Source organism: Amia ocellicauda, chromosome 11 (assembly GCF_036373705.1).
Source record: "Amia ocellicauda isolate fAmiCal2 chromosome 11, fAmiCal2.hap1, whole genome shotgun sequence".
In the NCBI taxonomy this organism is placed as follows: domain Eukaryota; kingdom Metazoa; phylum Chordata; class Actinopteri; order Amiiformes; family Amiidae; genus Amia; species Amia ocellicauda.
Window position 1 is genome coordinate 17185806 of NC_089860.1, and position 22910 is coordinate 17208715.

The 22910-nt window shown below is 42.1% G+C and overlaps 4 protein-coding genes across 23 annotated transcripts in view; all 4 read right to left on the reverse strand.

Annotated features, from left to right (window-relative positions):
- LOC136763037 (protocadherin gamma-C5) overlaps nucleotides 1-22910 on the reverse strand; it is a 211261-nt gene that overhangs the window by 52222 nt on the left and 136129 nt on the right. Inside the window, exon 1 of one of the 20 annotated variants that reach the window (XM_066716737.1) lies at nucleotides 10359-13005. The exons of 16 other annotated variants lie outside the window; for them this stretch is intronic. In XM_066716737.1, coding sequence (XP_066572834.1) covers nucleotides 10359-12770 — 2412 coding nt within the window. In that variant the 5' untranslated portion in view covers nucleotides 12771-13005. Of the gene's footprint in view, nucleotides 1-351; nucleotides 3189-3594; nucleotides 6183-7125; nucleotides 9761-10358; nucleotides 13006-22910 lie in introns of those variants that run through there. 3 more of the 20 variants (XM_066716736.1, XM_066716727.1, XM_066716725.1) reach the window with 3 other exon arrangements.
- On the reverse strand, nucleotides 13494-16322 carry LOC136763044 (protocadherin gamma-A11-like). Its single transcript, XM_066716743.1, has one exon. It carries the CDS (start codon nucleotides 15985-15987, stop codon nucleotides 13558-13560), a length of 2430 nt encoding a protein of 809 aa, XP_066572840.1. The 5' UTR covers nucleotides 15988-16322; the 3' UTR covers nucleotides 13494-13557.
- Nucleotides 16783-19496, reverse strand: LOC136763462 (protocadherin gamma-A4-like). Its single transcript, XM_066717500.1, has one exon. The coding sequence runs from the start codon at nucleotides 19240-19242 to the stop codon at nucleotides 16783-16785; it is 2460 nt and encodes an 819-aa protein (XP_066573597.1). The 5' UTR covers nucleotides 19243-19496.
- Nucleotides 19987-22884, reverse strand: LOC136763029 (protocadherin gamma-A11-like). The gene has a single exon (XM_066716707.1). The coding sequence runs from the start codon at nucleotides 22636-22638 to the stop codon at nucleotides 20173-20175; it is 2466 nt and encodes an 821-aa protein (XP_066572804.1). The 5' UTR covers nucleotides 22639-22884; the 3' UTR covers nucleotides 19987-20172.

The following is a 22910-nucleotide window of genomic DNA, read 5'->3' on the forward strand; positions in this document are numbered from 1 at the left end:
AATTAATTGGAACGCAATCGTGAAACTGCACTAACACACACACACACATACAAACACACAATTATGGAAAAATCGAACTGCTTAAGAGTTAAAGTTCCACCAATCTGTTGCCCTGTTTTAAATTCTCGAAATAATTCAATTTCAGCCTGGATTTGTACAGGAGTGTAAAGATGTACATGTGATCTCTCTCGCACATTTCGATATAACCCTATAACCCTTATAACCCTTAAAACATAAACAATAATACGATTGAAACCTATACAATTAAATACATGCACACATAATAACTACACAACTATATATATATATATATATAAACAGTAAAAATATACATTACAAATAATAGCTCACCTCTTCCGACAAGTCTGTGTTGCATTTACGTTCATTCTTCTTTTGCGTGTGCTGTAAAGTCTGTGTATCAATGGGATCAGCATGAATGATACTCTGACTACAAGGCCTCAGGGTCTTAAAATCACTTTTTCTGGAGTCAGTGGTCATGCACACCTCATAGTTATAGACGTGCTGTAGAGTTCCTGTAGCGCCAACGTCTGCGTAACGGGGCGGATAATACGCGCTGGGAATAACAGGGAGATTCCCATTGGATTTATAGAACAGACGAGACTGTCTCCATCTGTAGACCTTCACTGACACCAACACTATGACAGACACAATAAAGAGAAAGGACACCACAGCCAGAGACAAAACTAAATAGAAAGTCAGGCTGTCATTGTAGTCCTTGTCGTGCGTAAAGTCGCTGAACTCCGAGAGCACTTCTGGGAAGCTGTCCGCCACCGCCACGTTCACATTGACTGTAGCTGAGCGAGAGGGCTGCCCATTGTCCTCCACCACCACAACCAGCCTTTGTTTCACAGCATCTTTATCAGACACCTGCCGTGAAGTGCGGATCTCTCCATTCTGTGAGCCCACTTCAAACAGCGCCCTGTCTGTGGCTTTGAGCAGTTTATATGAGAGCCAGGCATTCTGTCCAGAGTCCGCATCCACAGCCACCACTTTAGTGACGAGATAGCCAACATCTGCTGAACGAGCCACCATTTCAGCCACCAGAGAGACCCCGCTCTGCACTGGATAGAGGATCTGAGGGGAATTGTCATTCTGGTCTTCAATGAATACAGTTACAGTCACATTAGTACTCAGTGGTGGTGATCCCCCATCTTGTGCTTTGACCTGGATTTTGAATTGTTTAATGTGTTCATAATCAAATGAGCGCACTGCATGGATAGAGCCACGTTCTGCGTTTACTGAAATGTACGAGGACACTTTAATTCCATTAACTGATTTATCATCTAGAAAGTAGGATATATGAGCATTAGGCCCAAAGTCAGCGTCTTCCGCTTTGAGAGAAAATATAGATATTCCTGGAGCATTATTTTCTTTTATATATGTGGAATACGACTGTTGATCGAATATCGGGGCATTGTCGTTAACATCGGATATTTGCAGAGTCAGTGTCATTTTACTAGAAAAAGGAGGCGAGCCCTCATCGGTGGCAATGATAGTAATATTGTATTCAGCAACGTTTTCTCGGTCTAAAACCTGATCAGTTACCAAATTGTAAAAATTAGCCGAAGAAGACTTAATTCGAAATGGTAGGCTGTGGTCAGATGAACACCTTATCTGTCCATTTTTCCCAGAATCTAAATCTTTTACGTTAAGCATCGCGATTACAGTCTCTGGCAAGCAATTCTCCGGTACAGGGTTGGAAAATGACATAAGAGTGATCACGGGAGCATTATCATTCACATCGATTATTTCAATTAAGACTTTACAGGAGTCCGCTAACCCCCCATTGTCTACCGCTTCCACATTTATTTCGTACTGCTTTGATCTTTCAAAATCGAATTGTCCTCTCACTTTAATTTCACCAGTAATTGAGTCTAAATCAAACAGCTCGGACACGCTGTCAGTGGCGTGGATAAACGAGTAGGTAACCTCCGCATTTGCCCCCTTGTCAACATCAGATGCACTTACTTTCAACACTAAAGTTCCCTTTAAAACATTCTCCAGCACAGAGGCTTTATAAAGCGCCTGGGTGAAAACTGGGGGGTTGTCGTTTGCATCGACAACAGCTACATTTATTTTAACCGTGCCAGACTTCTGGGGGCTTCCACCATCTACTGCGGTTAATACCAATGCATGCTCTTCTTGCTTTTCTCTATCGAGCACTGTTTGAAGCACCATTTCTAAATATTTACTACCATCGGGACGAGACTGTAGCTTTAATATAAAATTATCAATAGGTTGAAGTGCGTAGCTCTGGAGCGTATTAACTCCGACATCAGGATCCATGGCACTCTCTAGCAAGAAACGAGTACCAGCCACAGCGATCTCGCTTATTTGGAATTGAATTTCTTTCTTTGGAAAAACGGGAGCATTGTCATTAATATCAAGTACTTCTACGACAACACGGTGTAATTCCATTGGATTTTCAAGAATAATTTGGAAATGTAATGTACAACGTGATATTTGCGCACATAGCTGTTCCCTATCAATCCTGTCTTTCACAAGCAGTGTCCCTTCATCGGTATTCAGCCCAATATACTCACGGCTGTCTTCGGTAAAAATTCGAGCTCTACTGGATTTCAGTCTCTTAAGATCCAGTCCCAAGTCTTGTGCGATGTTTCCCACAAACGAGCCCTTTGCCATCTCCTCCGGGATAGAATACCGAACCTGTCCGTAAACAGCCTTGGTAGCGCAAATACACATAATACAGATCTGCACTCGCCATCTCGTAAGCCAAGCTATGCTTCCGATTGCGGTTTCAAAGCAAATAAACGTCATGTTTTTTCTATTAAAACTCAAATAATAAAACAGCCGTATAAAAGCCGTGCATCAGTTAAACGAACACAAGTCCAGACATGCGTCCTTTGTCTAAAACGTGGCGGATTTTAACGATGGTTCTCTTTTGTATTCCGAATGCAGATGGTGGTTAGCTTCCCTTTCTCTGTGTTATACAGTGCGCTTTTAAAAGCAGGGCCGGCTATATAAATACCCAGAACATCACCACATTGATCAACAGCGGCACTTAGAGCACTGAGGAAAAACTGCAACAACCTTCACTCAAGGCATGGCTAATTCTATAGGCCTGACTGTGAACATGTTATATTTAATGTAACAGTAGAATAAATAACAAAATGTGTAACTAGACAACTACTACCAATACTTTTACCTCTATTAATCCACTTTCTTGTCTTCAAATTACTGAGCAAGTGCTTTAAAATAAAGATGGAAACAACATCAACGTATCAATCAATCAATCAATCAACCAAATCTATCTATCAATCAAACAAACAGACACATAAACAGCACTAAAATGAAAATGCCAATAATTATTATCTAAATGGCAATGAATAGCAACAATTCCAGGGCTGCGGTTAGGTAAAGAAAAAGACTGTACTGGTTCAACATAATAGTGTTAATTATTGTATATCGGTTACATGTAAGTGATAGGCAGAGAGACAGAAACAAATACAGACAGACAGATCACACACAAATACACAGAAATGTCATAAAACAACAAACTTGCATAAATTCGAATCATATACAGGACAACTACTTGCACACTGAAGAGCTCACCTGAAGCGCAGTGTCCCCATTAGAGACACCCTCCATCTGTACGTGGGGTATTGTTTGGGTGCCAGAAGCGTCAAGACTAATGATGCTCTGACTACAAGGCCTCACGTACTTGATATCACTCTTTCTGGAGTCTGTGGTCATGCACACCTCATAGTTATAGACGTGCTGTAGAGTTCCTGTAGCGCCAACGTCTGCGTAACGGGGCGGATAATACGCGCTGGGAATAACAGGGAGATTCCCATTGGATTTATAGAACAGACGACACTGTCTCCATCTGTAGACCTTCACTGACACTAACACTATGACAGACACAATAAAGAGAAAGGACACCACAGCCAGAGACAAAACTAAATAGAAAGTCAGGCTGTCATTGTAGTCCTTGTCGTGCGTAAAGTCGCTGAACTCCGAGAGCACTTCTGGGAAGCTGTCCGCCACCGCCACGTTCACATTGACTGTAGCTGAGCGAGAGGGCTGCCCATTGTCCTCCACCACCACAACCAGCCTTTGTTTCACAGCATCTTTATCAGACACCTGCCGTGAAGTGCGGATCTCTCCATTCTGTGAGCCCACTTCAAACAGCGCCCTGTCTGTGGCTTTGAGCAGTTTATATGAGAGCCAGGCATTCTGTCCAGAGTCCGCATCCACAGCCACCACTTTAGTGACGAGATAGCCAACATCTGCTGAACGAGCCACCATTTCAGCCACCAGAGAGACCCCGCTCTGCACCGGATAGAGGATCTGAGGGGAATTGTCATTCTGGTCTTCAATACAAATGCTGACTGTCACGTTGCTGCTAAGAGGTGGAGATCCCCCATCTTGCGCTTTTACCCCAAATGTGAAACTCTTGATTTGCTCATAATCAAAAGAGCGCACTGCATGGATGACTCCACTGTCAGAGTTCACCGACACGTAAGAGGAAACAGACACACCGTTAACATGTGTTTCTTCAAGAATATAAGAAATGCGCGCATTCTGATTCCAGTCCGCATCACTGGCTTTCACTGAAGACACAGACAAGCCAGGAGTGTTGTTTTCTGTTATATATGCTGCATATACACGTTTCTCAAAAACAGGCGCGTTATCATTAACATCTGCTACTATCAGAGTTAAAGTCAAATTACTTGATAGAGGAGGAACTCCCTCGTCAGAAGCAGTTATGGTAATATTATATTCCTGCTGTGTTTCTCGATCCAACATGCCATCAGTCACCAAACTGTAGAAGTTGTTTGAAGACGATGTTATTTTAAACGGGATGTTTTCGTTTATAGAACAATGAACGAGACCATTACTCCCAGAATCCGAGTCTTGCACCTTAATCATAGCTATCACAGTAGCCGGCAGCACATCCTCAGCTACTGAATTTGAAAATGACATCACGGATATAACTGGTTTATTGTCATTTAGATCAGTAATTTCAATCATTAATTTACAGGAGTCTATAAAACCACCTCCGTCTTTGGCTTGGATGTTCAGCTGATAGCTTTTAGCTTTCTCGAAATCTGTCTGGCCAATCACCTTCACTTCACCGGTAGTTGCATTGATATCAAATATTTCACTTACAGCATCTGCACTGCGTGATACTGAATAGGTAACATGTCCATTTGTACCTGTATCGGCATCAGAGGCGCTTACTGTTGTCACCAATGTACCTTTTATTGTATTTTCTACAACTGAGGCTTTGTAAATTCTCTGCGTAAATACAGGCGCATTGTCATTGGCATCGAGCACAGTGATGTGTATTTTAACAGTCCCAGACATCTGCGGGTCCCCGCCGTCTGCTGCAGTTAACAATAACGAGATCTCCTCCTGCTTTTCTCGGTCTAACTGTGTCTGCAGCACCATCTCTACATATTTACTGCCATCGGGTTGTGATTGCAATTGTAAAATGAAATTATCAGTGGGTCTAAGCGTGTAGCTCTGCAGTGTATTGACACCGACATCTAGGTCCACAGCGCTCTCCAGCACAAACCTCGCTCCTGGCAGAGATGACTCGCTGATTTCTAATCTTAATTCATTATTTGGAAAAACGGGAGCATTGTCGTTTATATCCGTAATTTCTACCGTTATACGATGAAACTCAATTGGATTATCGAGAACAATCTCAAAATGAATGGAACAAGGCGATGTCGCTCCGCAAAGCGATTCTCTGTCAATCCTTTCTTTGACTACTAATGTTCCTTTAGGCCGAATCAGCTCAATATACTCGCTGTTGTCCCCCTCGAAGATACGAGCTCTCCCATTAAGCAGTCTTTTAGTATCCAGTCCTAAATCCTGGGCAATATATCCCACGAACGAGCCTCTTGGCATTTCCTCTGGTATAGAATATCTAACCTGGCCAAACACGCTGTGGATACAATACAGACTTAGCATGAAGCACTGTACTTGCCATTTTATTGTCCCTTTCGTCTTTCGCCTTCCGATTTCAACGCACAATATTTCCATCTTTTACTCCGAGATTCAGTGGCGCAAACGTTTTATATTTATAATCCAGTTCTTCTGAATGATTCGGTCAATTGTGGATCCAATGCATTAAACAGATAAGTCGCCCTGTAACCCCGATCGCTGTTTAGAGAAATATACTGTGCGCGCTGTAGGCTGCTCTGTGAGGCTCTCTTGCACAGCGCACTGATATGGGAGGTTCTGTGTCGTCTGTATCGACACACAACCACCCTGCTGACCAACAGCGGCACTTGCAGTTCAATTTGAAAACTACAAATACAAATGTCTAATTTTTCCACATTTTCTGATTTGTTGTATATATAATTAGCATTGAGTAGGATAACACACTGGATTAACTACTGTTCTTACGATTATTATGATTATTAATATTATTCGGTACTAGTAGTAGTAGAAGTAGTAGTAGTACAAACAACCACAGCACCATAACCAACATTCATCAATAGGAATGGCAGGTCAAACAAACAGATGCACATTTCCCAGTGCAATCCAATGTGCCAATGTGCTATCGGGTGCAAGACTTGATTAGGTGGTCCAGCAGAATTTCTAAAATGTAAAATATATACATTGGGTAAGGATCCATTAGATTTATATTGTCATGTATCTGAATTAGGTGGATTTTATTGTTATTTTTATTATTATTAATGATGATGATGATAATCAAATGAAATACAATAAAATAATAATAATAATAATAATAATAATAATAATAATAATAATTGTAACAAGAGAGAGATATAGTAAGAAATGTTAAAAATCTGAAATATAAGCAACACACAATAGGCAGATATAACTATGCAACGTATAAAGATAACGTTTTTCTTCAAAAAGAACAACATATATATAAACAACAGAAGATATGTACGTAACATATAGATATGTAAAAACAAGAACAAAAACAACAACTACGTATACAGATTAAATAAATTCTAGCCTAAGTAAATCTGATCAGGAACATCATAATTAAAACGTGCCATTAAAAGATACACATATAGACAAACTAAATAGTATTGAAATATTGTGTAAATGTTAGGAACATGTAATAAATATAGGTTATCAGCAGTACGAGCTCACCTCCACAGGAGACTCTGTGTTTTCTACCGGCATCTTGTCTTTCTCCACATGTCGCAACGTCTCTTTACCACTGGGGTCAACATTGACCAGGTTGTGACTGACAGGTCTGATGTATCTGTATTCACTCTTCCCAGAGTCTGTGGTCATGCACACCTCATAGTTATAGACGTGCTGTAGAGTTCCTGTAGCGCCAACGTCTGCGTAACGGGGCGGATAATACGCGCTGGGAATAACAGGGAGATTCCCATTGGATTTATAGAACAGACGAGACTGTCTCCATCTGTAGACCTTCACTGACACCAACACTATGACAGACACAATAAAGAGAAAGGACACCACAGCCAGAGACAAAACTAAATAGAAAGTCAGGCTGTCATTGTAGTCCTTGTCGTGCGTAAAGTCGCTGAACTCCGAGAGCACTTCTGGGAAGCTGTCCGCCACCGCCACGTTCACATTGACTGTAGCTGAGCGAGAGGGCTGCCCATTGTCCTCCACCACCACAACCAGCCTTTGTTTCACAGCATCTTTATCAGACACCTGCCGTGAAGTGCGGATCTCTCCATTCTGTGAGCCCACTTCAAACAGCGCCCTGTCTGTGGCTTTGAGCAGTTTATATGAGAGCCAGGCATTCTGTCCAGAGTCCGCATCCACAGCCACCACTTTAGTGACGAGATAGCCAACATCTGCTGAACGAGCCACCATTTCAGCCACCAGAGAGACCCCGCTCTGCACCGGATAGAGGATCTGAGGGGAATTGTCATTCTGGTCTTCAATACAAATGCTGACTGTCACGTTGCTGCTAAGAGGTGGAGATCCCCCATCTCGCGCTTTTACCCCAAATGTGAAACTCTTGATTTGCTCATAATCAAAAGAGCGCACTGCATGGATGACTCCACTCTCAGAATTGACTGATATATAGGAAGAAACTGGCGCTCCGTAAATACTGATTTCCTGAAGAATGTAAGAAATTCGGGCGTTCTGATTCCAATCAGCGTCTCTGGCTCTGACGGAGAATAACGAGAGGCCAGGCGTGTTATTTTCCTTTATGTGTGCTGTATACGAGCTCTTCTCAAAAACAGGCGCATTGTCATTAACATCTGAAATTTTCAAAGATAGTGTAAAATTGCTGGACAGAGCAGGGACACCTTCATCTGTGGCAGTAATCGTGATATTATATTCCGAGTCTGTTTCCCGATCTAAAGCCTTGTCAGTTACCAGGTTATAGAAATTGTTTGAAGACGACGTGATTTTAAACGGAATGTTGTCATTGACAGTGCAATGCACAAAGCCGTTGTTTGCGGAGTCCTGGTCTTGCACATTGATCATGGCTATAACGGTCCCAGGTAATGCATTCTCAGCTACAGAGTTAGAAACAGACATGAGCGTTATTGCCGGGATATTATCATTCACATCAATAACGTCGATAACCAGTTCACTAGCATCAATGAGACCACCGTTATCTTTGGCTTTTATATTCATTTGGAAATGTTTGGCTTTTTCATAATCGATTTGCCCAATCAGCTTTACCTCACCGGTATGTGAATCTAAATCAAACAATTTACTTACTGAATCTGTTAAATGTGAAACTGAATACATTACTAAACCATTTATACCTTTATCAGCATCAGACGCACTTACTGTCGTCACCAATGTACCTTTTGGCGCATTCTCCACGACAACTGCTTTGTAAATGGACTGTGTGAAAACAGGAGGGTTGTCATTGGCATCAAGTACATTGATCAGGATTTTCACAGTACCAGACAGCTGCGGGTCCCCTCCGTCTACTGCAGTCAATAGTAAAGACATCTCTTCTTGCTTCTCTCTGTCTAGTTGCTTTTGCAACATCATCTCTACCTGTTTACTGCCATCTGATTTGGAATGTAATTTTAAAACAAAATGATCAGTGGGTTTAAGCGTGTAGCTCTGCAGTGTATTAACACCCACATCGGGATCCACGGCGCTCTCCAGCACAAACCTCGCTCCTGGCAGAGCCAACTCGCTGATTTCTAGTTGAATCTCATCAGTGGGAAACGTGGGGACATTGTCGTTAACATCTAATATTTCTACATTAACTCGGTGCAGCTCCATTGGATTGTCTAAAATAATCTGAAATGCAAACGTGCAGGGAGAGATCTGTCCGCAGAGCTGCTCTCTGTCTATTCTCTCCTTCATCACCAATTCTCCCTTTTCCGCATTAAGCTCGATGTACTCACTGTTGTCGCCGGTAAAAACACGAGCTCTTCCTGCTTTCAGTCGCTTCAGGTCTAATCCCAAATCGTGTACAACATTCCCTACAAAAGATCCTTTAGACATTTCCTCCGGTACTGAATACCGGACCTGTCCGCGCACAGACTCCAAGGAAAGCAAAAACAGAATTACGAACCGTACTTGCCATTTCATTGTCCTGCACGACATTCTCCCGGCGGTTAGAAATCAACGAAAATGCTGTAAACGTAGTAAACAAGCACAATATTGTTTGCACACTTGAAAAAGCACCGTCTGCGACAAAATCTGTACTAAGTGTTCCGGTATATCATTCCAAAAAACACGCTTTTGTATCCACGGTTTGTGCTTTGTAATCCAAGCGCCGCGCACTGTAGACTGCTCTCCCGTCTCCTCTACACATAACCAATATGGGAGGACTTGCTGGAAGCTTGCAAGCTAAACATCACCCCACTGATCAACAGCGGCACTTTGAGTTCAAATACAGAACTGCAGAAACATTTTACAAGAAGATAATAATAATAATAATAATAATAATAATAATAATAATAATAATAATAATAATAATAATAATAATAATAATAATGCAAAGGCTAACAGATCTCCCATGCCTTTAACTCAGTTGCTACATAGTCACAATGCTACTTCATTAGATATTTCAAAATTAATTGGAATCAATATGTCTGAATAAAAAGATGAACGTTAAAAGAAAAACACAAGAGTAGTCCCGGACTGCAGTTTCAAGCGATGGAACATCAAATTCGTTAATAATAGGAATAATAAAGTACCTTTCTTGCAACTTTAAAAAAATACAATGAGAGAGACAGAGAGAGAGAGAGAGAGAGAGAGAGAGAGAGATAGAGAGAATTAAATATATAATCATAATTATATTATGCCAAAAATATGGAGTTGCTTTAATCGAACAAAATATATAATGTGTAAGTACAACTAACTATTCCTAAACAAGGACTTTGCCAATTAATAATAGTTCATTATACAGGAGATCTCACCTGCAGCACAGAGTCTGTGTTCTCTACTGTGGTCGTCTTCTCTGCGTGCGGCATCGTCTCTGCACCACAGCTGTCAACATTGACCAGGTTTTGACTGACAGGTCTGATGTATCTGTATTCACTCTTCCCAGAGTCTGTGGTCATGCACACCTCATAGTTATAGACGTGCTGTAGAGTTCCTGTAGCGCCAACGTCTGCGTAACGGGGCGGATAATACGCGCTGGGAATAACAGGGAGATTCCCATTGGATTTATAGAACAGACGAGACTGTCTCCATCTGTAGACCTTCACTGACACCAACACTATGACAGACACAATAAAGAGAAAGGACACCACAGCCAGAGACAAAACTAAATAGAAAGTCAGGCTGTCATTGTAGTCCTTGTCGTGCGTAAAGTCGCTGAACTCCGAGAGCACTTCTGGGAAGCTGTCCGCCACCGCCACGTTCACATTGACTGTAGCTGAGCGAGAGGGCTGCCCATTGTCCTCCACCACCACAACCAGCCTTTGTTTCACAGCATCTTTATCAGACACCTGCCGTGAAGTGCGGATCTCTCCATTCTGTGAGCCCACTTCAAACAGCGCCCTGTCTGTCGCTTTGAGCAGTTTATATGAGAGCCAGGCATTCTGTCCAGAGTCCGCATCCACAGCCACCACTTTAGTGACGAGATAGCCAACATCTGCTGAACGAGCCACCATTTCAGCCACCAGAGAGACCCCGCTCTGCACCGGATAGAGGATCTGAGGGGAATTGTCATTCTGGTCTTCAATACAAATGCTGACTGTCACGTTGCTGCTAAGAGGTGGAGATCCCCCATCTCGCGCTTTTACCCCAAATGTGAAACTCTTGATTTGCTCATAATCAAAAGAGCGCACTGCATGGATGACTCCACTCTCAGAATTGACTGATATATAGGAAGAAACTGGCGCTCCGTAAATACTGATTTCCTGAAGAATGTAAGAAATTCGGGCGTTCTGATTCCAATCAGCGTCTCTGGCTCTGACGGAGAATAACGAGAGGCCAGGCGTGTTATTTTCCTTTATGTGTGCTGTATACGAGCTCTTCTCAAAAACAGGCGCATTGTCATTAACATCTGAAATTTTCAAAGATAGTGTAAAATTGCTGGACAGAGCAGGGACACCTTCATCTGTGGCAGTAATCGTGATATTATATTCCGAGTCTGTTTCCCGATCTAAAGCCTTGTCAGTTACCAGGTTATAGAAATTGTTTGAAGACGACGTGATTTTAAACGGAATGTTGTCATTGACAGTGCAATGCACAAAGCCGTTGTTTGCGGAGTCCTGGTCTTGCACATTGATCATGGCTATAACGGTCCCAGGTAATGCATTCTCAGCTACAGAGTTAGAAACAGACATGAGCGTTATTGCCGGGATATTATCATTCACATCAATAACGTCTATAATTACTTTACACGAATCAAAGAGACCACCGTTATCTTTGGCTTGTATATTAATCTGGAAATGTTTGGCTTTTTCATAATCGATTTGCCCAATCACCTTTACCTCACCGGTATGTGAATCTAAATCAAACAATTTACCTATTGAATCTGTTAAATGTGAAACTGAATACATTACTAAACCATTTATACCTTTATCAGCATCAGACGCACTTACTGTCGTCACCAATGTACCTTTTGGCGCATTCTCCACGACAACTGCTTTGTAAATGGACTGTGTGAAAACAGGAGGGTTGTCATTGGCATCAAGTACATTGATCAGGATTTTCACAGTACCAGACAGCTGCGGGTCCCCTCCGTCTACTGCAGTCAATAGTAAAGACATCTCTTCTTGCTTCTCTCTGTCTAGTTGCTTTTGCAACATCATCTCTACCTGTTTACTGCCATCTGGTAATGACTGCAACTTCAAAACAAAATGATCAGTGGGTTTAAGCGTGTAGCTCTGCAGTGTATTAACACCCACATCGGGATCCACGGCGCTCTCCAGCACAAACCTCGCTCCTGGCAGAGCCAACTCGCTGATTTCTAGTTGAATCTCATCAGTGGGAAACGTGGGGACATTGTCGTTAACATCTAATATTTCTACATTAACTCGGTGCAGCTCCATTGGATTGTCTAAAATAATCTGAAATGCAAACGTGCAGGGAGAGATCTGTCCGCAGAGCTGCTCTCTGTCTATTCTCTCCTTCATCACCAATTCTCCCTTTTCCGCATTAAGCTCGATGTACTCACTGTTGTCGCCGGTAAAAACACGAGCCCTTCCTGCTTTCAGTCGCTTCAGGTCTAATCCCAAATCGTGTACAACATTCCCTACAAAAGATCCTTTAGACATTTCCTCCGGTACTGAATACCGGACCTGTCCGCGCACAGACTCCAAGGAAAGCAAAAACAGAATTACGAACCGTACTTGCCATTTCATTGTCCTGCACGACATTCTCCCGGCGGTTAGAAATCAACGAAAATGCTGTAAACGTAGTAAACAAGCACAATATTGTTTGCACACTTGAAAAAGCACCGTCTGCGACAAAATCTGTACTAAGTGTTCCGGTATATCATTCCAAAAAACACGCTTTTGTATCCACGGTTTGTGCTTTGTAATCCAAGCGCCGCGCACTGTAGACTGCTCTCCCGTCTCCTCTACACATAACCAATATGGGAGGACTTGCTGGAAGCTTGCAAGCTAAACATCACCCCACTGATCAACAGCGGCACTTTGAGTTCAAATACAGAACTGCAGAAACATTTTACAAGAAGATAATAATAATAATAATAATAATAATAATAATAATAATAATAATAATAATAATAATAATAATAATAATAATGCAAAGGCTAACAGATCTCCCATGCCTTTAACTCAGTTGCTACATAGTCACAATGCTACTTCATTAGATATTTCAAAATTAATTGGAATCAATATGTCTGAATAAAAAGGTGAACGTTAAAAGAAAAACACAAGAGTAGTCCCGGACTGCAGTTTCAAGCGATGGAACATCAAATTCGTTAATAATAGGAATAATAAAGTACCTTTCTTGCAACTTTAAAAAAATACAATGAGAGAGAGAGAGAGAGAGAGAGAGAGAGACATAGAGAGAATTAAATATATAATCATAATTATATTATGCCAAAAATATGGAGTTGCTTTAATCGAACAAAATATATAATGTGTAAGTACAACTAACTATTCCTAAACAAGGACTTTGCCATTTAATAATAGTTCATTATACAGGAGATCTCACCTGCAGCACAGAGTCTGTGTTCTCTACTGTGGTCGTCTTCTCTGCGTGCGGCATCGTCTCTGCACCACTGCTGTCAACATTGACCAGGTTTTGACTGACAGGTCTGATGTATCTGTATTCACTCTTCCCAGAGTCTGTGGTCATGCACACCTCATAGTTATAGACGTGCTGTAGAGTTCCTGTAGCGCCAACGTCTGCGTAACGGGGCGGATAATACGCGCTGGGAATAACAGGGAGATTCCCATTGGATTTATAGAACAGACGAGACTGTCTCCATCTGTAGACCTTCACTGACACCAACACTATGACAGACACAATAAAGAGAAAGGACACCACAGCCAGAGACAAAACTAAATAGAAAGTCAGGCTGTCATTGTAGTCCTTGTCGTGCGTAAAGTCGCTGAACTCCGAGAGCACTTCTGGGAAGCTGTCCGCCACCGCCACGTTCACATTGACTGTAGCTGAGCGAGAGGGCTGCCCATTGTCCTCCACCACCACAACCAGCCTTTGTTTCACAGCATCTTTATCAGACACCTGCCGTGAAGTGCGGATCTCTCCATTCTGTGAGCCCACTTCAAACAGCGCCCTGTCTGTCGCTTTGAGCAGTTTATATGAGAGCCAGGCATTCTGTCCAGAGTCCGCATCCACAGCCACCACTTTAGTGACGAGATAGCCAACATCTGCTGAACGAGCCACCATTTCAGCCACCAGAGAGACCCCGCTCTGCACCGGATAGAGGATCTGAGGGGAATTGTCATTCTGGTCTTCAATACAAATGCTGACTGTCACGTTGCTGCTAAGAGGTGGAGATCCCCCATCTCGCGCTTTTACCCCAAATGTGAAACTCTTGATTTGCTCATAATCAAAAGAGCGCACTGCATGGATGACTCCACTCTCAGAATTGACTGATATATAGGAAGAAACTGGCGCTCCGTAAATACTGATTTCCTGAAGAATGTAAGAAATTCGGGCGTTCTGATTCCAATCAGCGTCTCTGGCTCTGACGGAGAATAACGAGAGGCCAGGCGTGTTATTTTCCTTTATGTGTGCTGTATACGAGCTCTTCTCAAAAACAGGCGCATTGTCATTAACATCTGAAATTTTCAAAGATAGTGTAAAATTGCTGGACAGAGCAGGGACACCTTCATCTGTGGCAGTAATCGTGATATTATATTCCGAGTCTGTTTCCCGATCTAAAGCCTTGTCAGTTACCAGGTTATAGAAATTGTTTGAAGACGACGTGATTTTAAACGGAATGTTGTCATTGACAGTGCAATGCACAAAGCCGTTGTTTGCGGAGTCCTGGTCTTGCACATTGATCATGGCTATAACGGTCCCAGGTAATGCATTCTCAGCTACAGAGTTAGAAACAGACATGAGCGTTATTGCCGGGATATTATCATTCACATCAATAACGTCTATAACCAGTTCACTGGCATCAATGAGACCACCGTTATCTTTGGCTTTTATATTCATTTGGAAATGTTTGGCTTTTTCATAATCGATTTGCCCAATCACCTTTACCTCACCGGTATGTGAATCTAAATCAAACAATTTACTTATTGAATCTGTTAAATGTGAAACTGAATACATTACTAAACCGTTTATACCTTTATCAGCATCAGACGCACTTACTGTCGTCACCAATGTACCTTTTGGCGCATTCTCCACGACAACTGCTTTGTAAATGGACTGTGTGAAAACAGGAGGGTTGTCATTGGCATCAAGTACATTGATCAGGATTTTCACAGTACCAGACAGCTGCGGGTCCCCTCCGTCTACTGCAGTCAATAGTAAAGACATCTCTTCTTGCTTTTCTCTGTCTAGTTGCTTTTGCAACATCATCTCTACCTGTTTACTGCCATCTGATTTGGAATGTAATTTTAAAACAAAATGATCAGTGGGTTTAAGCGTGTAGCTCTGCAGTGTATTAACACCGACATCGGGATCCACGGCGCTCTCCAGCACAAACCTCGCTCCTGGCAGAGCCGACTCGCTGATTTCTAGTTGAATCTCATCAGTGGGAAACGTGGGGACATTGTCGTTAACATCTAATATTTCTACATTAACTCGGTGCAGCTCCATTGGATTGTCTAAAATAATCTGAAATGCAAACGTGCAGGGAGAGATCTGTCCGCAGAGCTGCTCTCTGTCTATTCTCTCCTTCATCACCAATTCTCCCTTTTCCGCATTAAGCTCGATGTACTCACTGTTGTCGCCGGTAAAAACACGAGCTCTTCCTGCTTTCAGTCGCTTCAGGTCTAATCCCAAATCGTGTACAACATTCCCTACAAAAGATCCTTTAGACATTTCCTCCGGTACTGAATACCGGACCTGTCCGCGCACAGACTCCAAGGAAAGCAAAAACAGAATTACGAACCGTACTTGCCATTTCATTGTCCTGCACGACATTCTCCCGGCGGTTAGAAATCAACGAAAATGCTGTAAACGTAGTAAACAAGCACAATATTGTTTGCACACTTGAAAAAGCACCGTCTGCGACAAAATCTGTACTAAGTGTTCCGGTATATCATTCCAAAAAACACGCTTTTGTATCCACGGTTTGTGCTTTGTAATCCAAGCGCCGCGCACTGTAGACTGCTCTCCCGTCTCCTCTACACATAACCAATATGGGAGGACTTGCTGGAAGCTTGCAAGCTAAACATCACCCCACTGATCAACAGCGGCACTTTGAGTTCAAATACAGAACTGCAGAAACATTTTACAAGAAGATAATAATAATAATAATAATAATAATAATAATAATAATAATAATAATAATAATAATAATAATAATAATAATAATGCAAAGGCTAACAGATCTCCCATGCCTTTAACTCAGTTGCTACATAGTCACAATGCTACTTCATTAGATATTTCAAAATTAATTGGAATCAATATGTCTGAATAAAAAGGTGAACGTTAAAAGAAAAACACAAGAGTAGTCCCGGACTGCAGTTTTAAGCGATGGAACATCAAATTCGTTAATAATAGGAATAATAAAGTACCTTTCTTGCAACTTTAAAAAAATACAATGAGAGAGACAGAGAGAGAGAGAGAGAGAGAGAGAGACATAGAGATAATTAAATATATAATCATAATAAATTATGCCAAAAATATGGAGTTGCTTTAATCGAACAAAATATATAATGTGTAAGTACAACTAACTATTCCTAAGCAAGGACTTTGCCATTTAATAATAGTTCATTATACAGGAGATCTCACCTGCAGCACAGAGTCTGTGTTCTCTACTGTGGTCGTCTTCTCTGCGTGCGGCATCGTCTCTGCACCACTGCTGTCAACATTGACCAGGTTTTGACTGACAGGTCTGATGTATCTGTATTCACTCTTCCCAGAGTCTGTGGTCATGCACACCTCATAGTTATAGACGTGCTGTAGAGTTCCTGTAGCGCCAACGTCTGCGTAACGGGGCGGACAATACGCGCTGGGAATAACAGGGAGATTCCCATTGGATTTATAGAACAGACGAGACTGTCTCCATCTGTAGACCTTCACTGACACCAACACTATGACAGACACAATAAAGAGAAAGGACACCACAGCCAGAGACAAAACTAAATAGAAAGTCAGGCTGTCATTGTAGTCCTTGTCGTGCGTAAAGTCGCTGAACTCCGAGAGCACTTCTGGGAAGCTGTCCGCCACCGCCACGTTCACATTGACTGTAGCTGAGCGAGAGGGCTGCCCATTGTCCTCCACCACCACAACCAGCCTTTGTTTCACAGCATCTTTATCAGACACCTGCCGTGAAGTGCGGATCTCTCCATTCTGTGAGCCCACTTCAAACAGCGCCCTGTCTGTCGCTTTGAGCAGTTTATATGAGAGCCAGGCATTCTGTCCAGAGTCCGCATCCACAGCCACCACTTTAGTGACGAGATAGCCAACATCTGCTGAACGAGCCACCATTTCAGCCACCAGAGAGACCCCGCTCTGCACCGGATAGAGGATCTGAGGGGAATTGTCATTCTGGTCTTGAATGGATACAGTTACAGTCACATTACTACTCAATGGTGGAGATCCCCCATCTTGAGCTTTGACGTGAATTTGGAAACTCTTGATTTGCTCATAATCAAAAGAGCGCACTGCATGTATTACTCCACTGTCAGAGCTGATGGATATATATGAAGAAACAGACACACCGTTAACATTGGTTTCTTGAAGAATGTAAGAAATGCGCGCATTTTGATTCCAATCAGCGTCACTTGCTTTTAATGTAAGTATAGAAATTCCAGGTGTGTTGTTTTCAGTTATGTATGTCATATATGACTGCTTCTCAAAAACTGGAGCGTTGTCATTCACATCTGATATTTTCAAAAGTAGCGTCATATTGCTCGAAAGAGGAGGCACTCCTTCATCAGTGGCAGTAATAGTGATATTATATTCTGATTTTGTTTCACGATCCAATATACTATCAGTCAGCAAACTGTAAAACGTATTTGCCGATTCCAGTTTAAACGGGGTATTATTGTCTATGGTACAATGGACAATGGCGTTGCTGCCGGAGTCTTGATCTTGAACATTAATCATAGCGACCACGGTGCCAAGTAAAGCACTTTCAGGTATCGAATTCGAGAAAGACATGAGCGTTAGGACCGGATAGTTATCGTTCACATCGATAACTTCAATAATTATTTTACTAGAGTCTGCGAGGCCACCGTGATCTTTGGCTTGGATATTGAGTTGGTAATTTTGATCATTTTCATAATCTATTTCCCCGACGATTGTTAGTTCACCACTGACAGGGTCCAGTTTGAATACATTGCTTAGGGCATCATTCAGATGTGAAACATAATACGTCACTTGTCCATTTGCTCCCTTATCTGCATCAAGTGCACTAACTGTTGTGATTAACGTATCTTTTGGAACATTTTCTTTAACAGATGCTTTGTAAACTGACTGGGTAAAAACTGGAGCATTGTCATTGGCATCGAGCACGGTAATATGAATTGTTACAGTCCCAGACATCTGTGGGTCCCCACCGTCTATTGCAGTTAATAACAACGAAATGTCCTCTTGGCTTTCTCGATCTAATTGTTTCTCCAACACCATCTCTACGTATTTGCTACCGTCAGGCTGTGAATGCACCTTTAACACAAAATGATCAGTGGGTTTAAGCGTATAGCTCTGTAATGTATTAATACCGACATCTGGGTCCACAGCGCTCTCCAGCACAAACCTCGCTCCTGGCAGAGCCGACTCGCTGATTTCCAATTGTATCCGATCAGTGGGAAACGAAGGGGCATTATCGTTAATATCTATTATTTCTACAGTCACACGATATAACTCGATTGGATTGTCTAGGATAATTTGAAACGCAAAAGTACATGTAGTTTTTTTGCCGCATAACTGTTCTCTGTCTATTCTCTCTCTCATTACCAGGTTTCCTTTCTCTATATTAAGCTCGATGTATTCTCTGTTGTCGCCTGTAAATACACGAGCTCGTCCTGATGTTAGTCTTTTCATGTCTAATCCCAAATCTTGCACAACATTACCCACAACAGATCCCTTTGTCATTTCCTCTGGTATAGAATATCGAACCTGACCGAAAACCGACTCGACACAAAGCAAACATATAATGACGAGCCGTACTTGCCATTTCATTGTCCCGGGCAACATTCTCCATTTATTTGAAAGCAGATAATCCTTCATTGTATAGTAGGTAGACCAATATCTATTGAATACTCGAAAACCACGTTATTTTCGATAATTACGTCGTAGCGTTTTCAATGTATCCCCCAGTAAAACAATATTTCTGTATCCACGGTTGCTGCAAACCAATTCAACCCCTGCGTACTGTGAGCGTCTCCTTCTGCCTCTTATTCACAGACATAATATGGGAGGATCCATCGGAAAACTACAAGCAAACCATCACCCCACTGATCAACAGCGGCACTTTGAGCTGAAAAGGAGAACTGCAAAATACTTTCACTGAGAGGTAAGTGAAAATGTGCAAATAACACTAGTTTTCAAATATAATATCATCGTTTGGAGAAAGGCTGATTTATTTTCTTAAAGTTACACAGAACTCGATAAACTCTAGGAAACACGAAAGATAATGAACAGTATAACAACACAAGAAGGGGGGGGGGGGGGGGGAACACAAAACTTACAACCTATACAAATCCATGATAATAAAACCGAAAAACAGTATATCTATACATGCACAGCATACACACCGAAGTACACGTACATACACACTTTTGATTCACAGAGTTATCCAACTTCTGCTTAAGTGTAAGTTGAGCATGTATGATTATGATTAGGATGATTATTGTTATGAATTATTATCATTATTAGCCACTATGATAATAAATGTAAGAATGGGAAATGAGTAGACAAAATTATAACTGTTTTTCTTCAGGACAAAAAGGAAAGGTAAAAGAAAACAACAAAACTATGCACATACAACAAACAACAATGTATAATGATAAAAAGGTAAATCGAATATAGCCCAAACAAACTGACCAGATCCATAACAATTAAAACGTGATATTAAAACGCACACATAAAAAACCGAAATAAATAGAATATTGAATACATGTTTAAAGATTAGCAAATTTTATAAGTAAACACAGATTATCAGCAGTACGAGCTCACCTCCACGGAAGACTCTGTGTTTTCTACCGGCATCTTGTCTTTCTCCACATGTCGCATCGTCTCTGAACCACTGGGGTCAACGTTCACAAGGTTTTGACTGACAGGTCTGATGTATCTGTATTCACTCTTCCCAGAGTCTGTGGTCATGCACACCTCATAGTTATAGACGTGCTGTAGAGTTCCTGTAGCGCCAACGTCTGCGTAACGGGGCGGATAATACGCGCTGGGAATAACAGGGAGATTCCCATTGGATTTATAGAACAGACGAGACTGTCTCCATCTGTAGACCTTCACTGACACCAACACTATGACAGACACAATAAAGAGAAAGGACACCACAGCCAGAGACAAAACTAAATAGAAAGTCAGGCTGTCATTGTAGTCCTTGTCGTGCGTAAAGTCGCTGAACTCCGAGAGCACTTCTGGGAAGCTGTCCGCCACCGCCACGTTCACATTGACTGTAGCTGAGCGAGAGGGCTGCCCATTGTCCTCCACCACCACAACCAGCCTTTGTTTCACAGCATCTTTATCAGACACCTGCCGTGAAGTGCGGATCTCTCCATTCTGTGAGCCCACTTCAAACAGCGCCCTGTCTGTCGCTTTGAGCAGTTTATATGAGAGCCAGGCATTCTGTCCAGAGTCCGCATCCACAGCCACCACTTTAGTGACGAGATAGCCAACATCTGCTGAACGAGCCACCATTTCAGCCACCAGAGAGACCCCGCTCTGCACCGGATAGAGGATCTGAGGGGAATTGTCATTCTGGTCCTGGATATAGATTTGTATAGTGACGTTACTGCTCAGTGGAGGGGATCCCCCATCTTGCGCTTTCACTCGAAACTGGAAATCATGTATTTGCTCGTAATCCAAAGAGCGCACTGCATGGATGACTCCGCTCTCACAATTGACGGATATATAGGAAGAAACAGGCGCTCCGTTAACTGTGGTTTCTTCTAGAATATAAGTAACACGAGCGTTCTGGTTGAGATCCGCGTCACTGGCCATGACTGCGCATATAGAGAGGCCAGGCGTGTTGTTCTCGATTACATGCGCTTTATACGAGCTCTTTCCAAAATCAGGGACATTATCGTTAACATCCAATATTTTTAAAGTAAGAGTCAAAGTATTTGACAGAGGTGGCACTCCTTCATCAGACGCGGTAATAGTGATATTGTATTCGGGTTGTGTTTCCCGATCCAAATTGGATTCAGTCGTCAAGCTATAGAAACGATTGGAAGACGATGTGACTTTGAATGGGATGTTCTCGTTTAAGGAACAATGGACATGACCGTTGGATCCAGCGTCTGGATCGTGTACATTAATTACAGCTATAACTGTACCAGGCAACGTGTCTTCTGGCACCGAATTTGAAAATGACATGACAGATATCACAGGACTGTTGTCATTGATATCAATAACTTCAATTACTAATTTACTGGAGTCTATAAGACCCCCGTCGTCCTTGGCTTGGATATTCATTTGATAGTGTTTTGTTTTCTCGAAATCTATTTGGCCAGAAACCTTTACTTCTCCAGTATTTGGATCTAAATAAAATATTTCACCTAGTCCCTCCTTAATGTGAGATAATGAATATGTAACATGTGCATTTGTTCCCTTATCATCATCAGAGGCACTTACAGTCGTCACCAAGGTACCTTTAATTGCATTTTCTGCTATTGAAGCCTTGTAAATTCTCTGCGTAAATACAGGAGCATTATCATTGGCATCGAGCACAGTAATGTGTATTTTGACAGTGCCAGACATCTGCGGATCGCCACCGTCTGCTGCAGTTAACAATAACGAGATCTCCTCCTGCTTTTCTCGGTCTAATTGTGTCTGCAGCACCATCTCTACATGTTTGCTGCTATCGGGCTGTGATTGCAATTGTAAAATGAAATTATCAGTGGGTCTAAGCGTGTAGCTCTGCAGTGTATTAACACCGACATCGGGATCCACGGCGCTCTCCAGCACAAACCTCGCTCCTGGCAGAGCCGACTCGCTGATTTCTAATCTTAATTCATTATTCGGAAAAACGGGAGCATTGTCGTTCACATCAATAATTTCTACTGTAACTCGATGGAACTCAATTGGATTATCAAGAACAATTTGGAAATGAATAGCGCAAAGTGAAGCCTCTCCGCACAGCTCCTCTCTGTCTATTCTTTCCTTGACCACCAATATTCCTTTATCTCGGATCAGCTCTATGTACTCTCTGCTGTCTTCGGTGAATATACGAGCTTTGCCAGTAACCAACCGTTTAATATCTATTCCTAAATCCTGAGCAAAATTACCCACGAACGAGCTCTTTGTCATTTCCTCCGGTATAGAATACCTAACATTGCTAAAAACGGATTTCAGACAACAGAGACTTACAATGAAACATTGTACTTGCCATTTCATTATCCACTTTGTCTTGCTCGGTTCGATTTTCAAGCGAATCAATCCCATGTTCTTAATGATTTAAAGTGAAATCTTGTTGTACGACTTTCAGATTGAAATCCTTACAAGAAAATGTCGGAAGCAGCATGAAAATATCCAACACCGAAGCGGATCTGTACCCTCGATTTCTGTTTTACAATCCTAGCGCTGTGTGCACTGTAAACTGCTCCTTCTGTCCCCCTTATACAGCGCAATAATATGGGAGGTCCTCTGGATTTACACTAGCACGCCATCACCCTCCTGATCAACAGCGGCACTTTGAGTCCAAGTCCAGAACTGCA

Excerpts from the sequence above, each read along its gene's own strand:
- LOC136763029 (XM_066716707.1), bottom strand. The coding sequence starts at position 22,638 with ATGGGATTGATTCGCTTGAAAATCGAACCGAGCAAGACAAAGTGGATA.
- LOC136763462 (XM_066717500.1), bottom strand. The coding sequence starts at position 19,242 with ATGAAGGATTATCTGCTTTCAAATAAATGGAGAATGTTGCCCGGGACA.
- LOC136763044 (XM_066716743.1), bottom strand. The coding sequence starts at position 15,987 with ATGTCGTGCAGGACAATGAAATGGCAAGTACGGTTCGTAATTCTGTTT.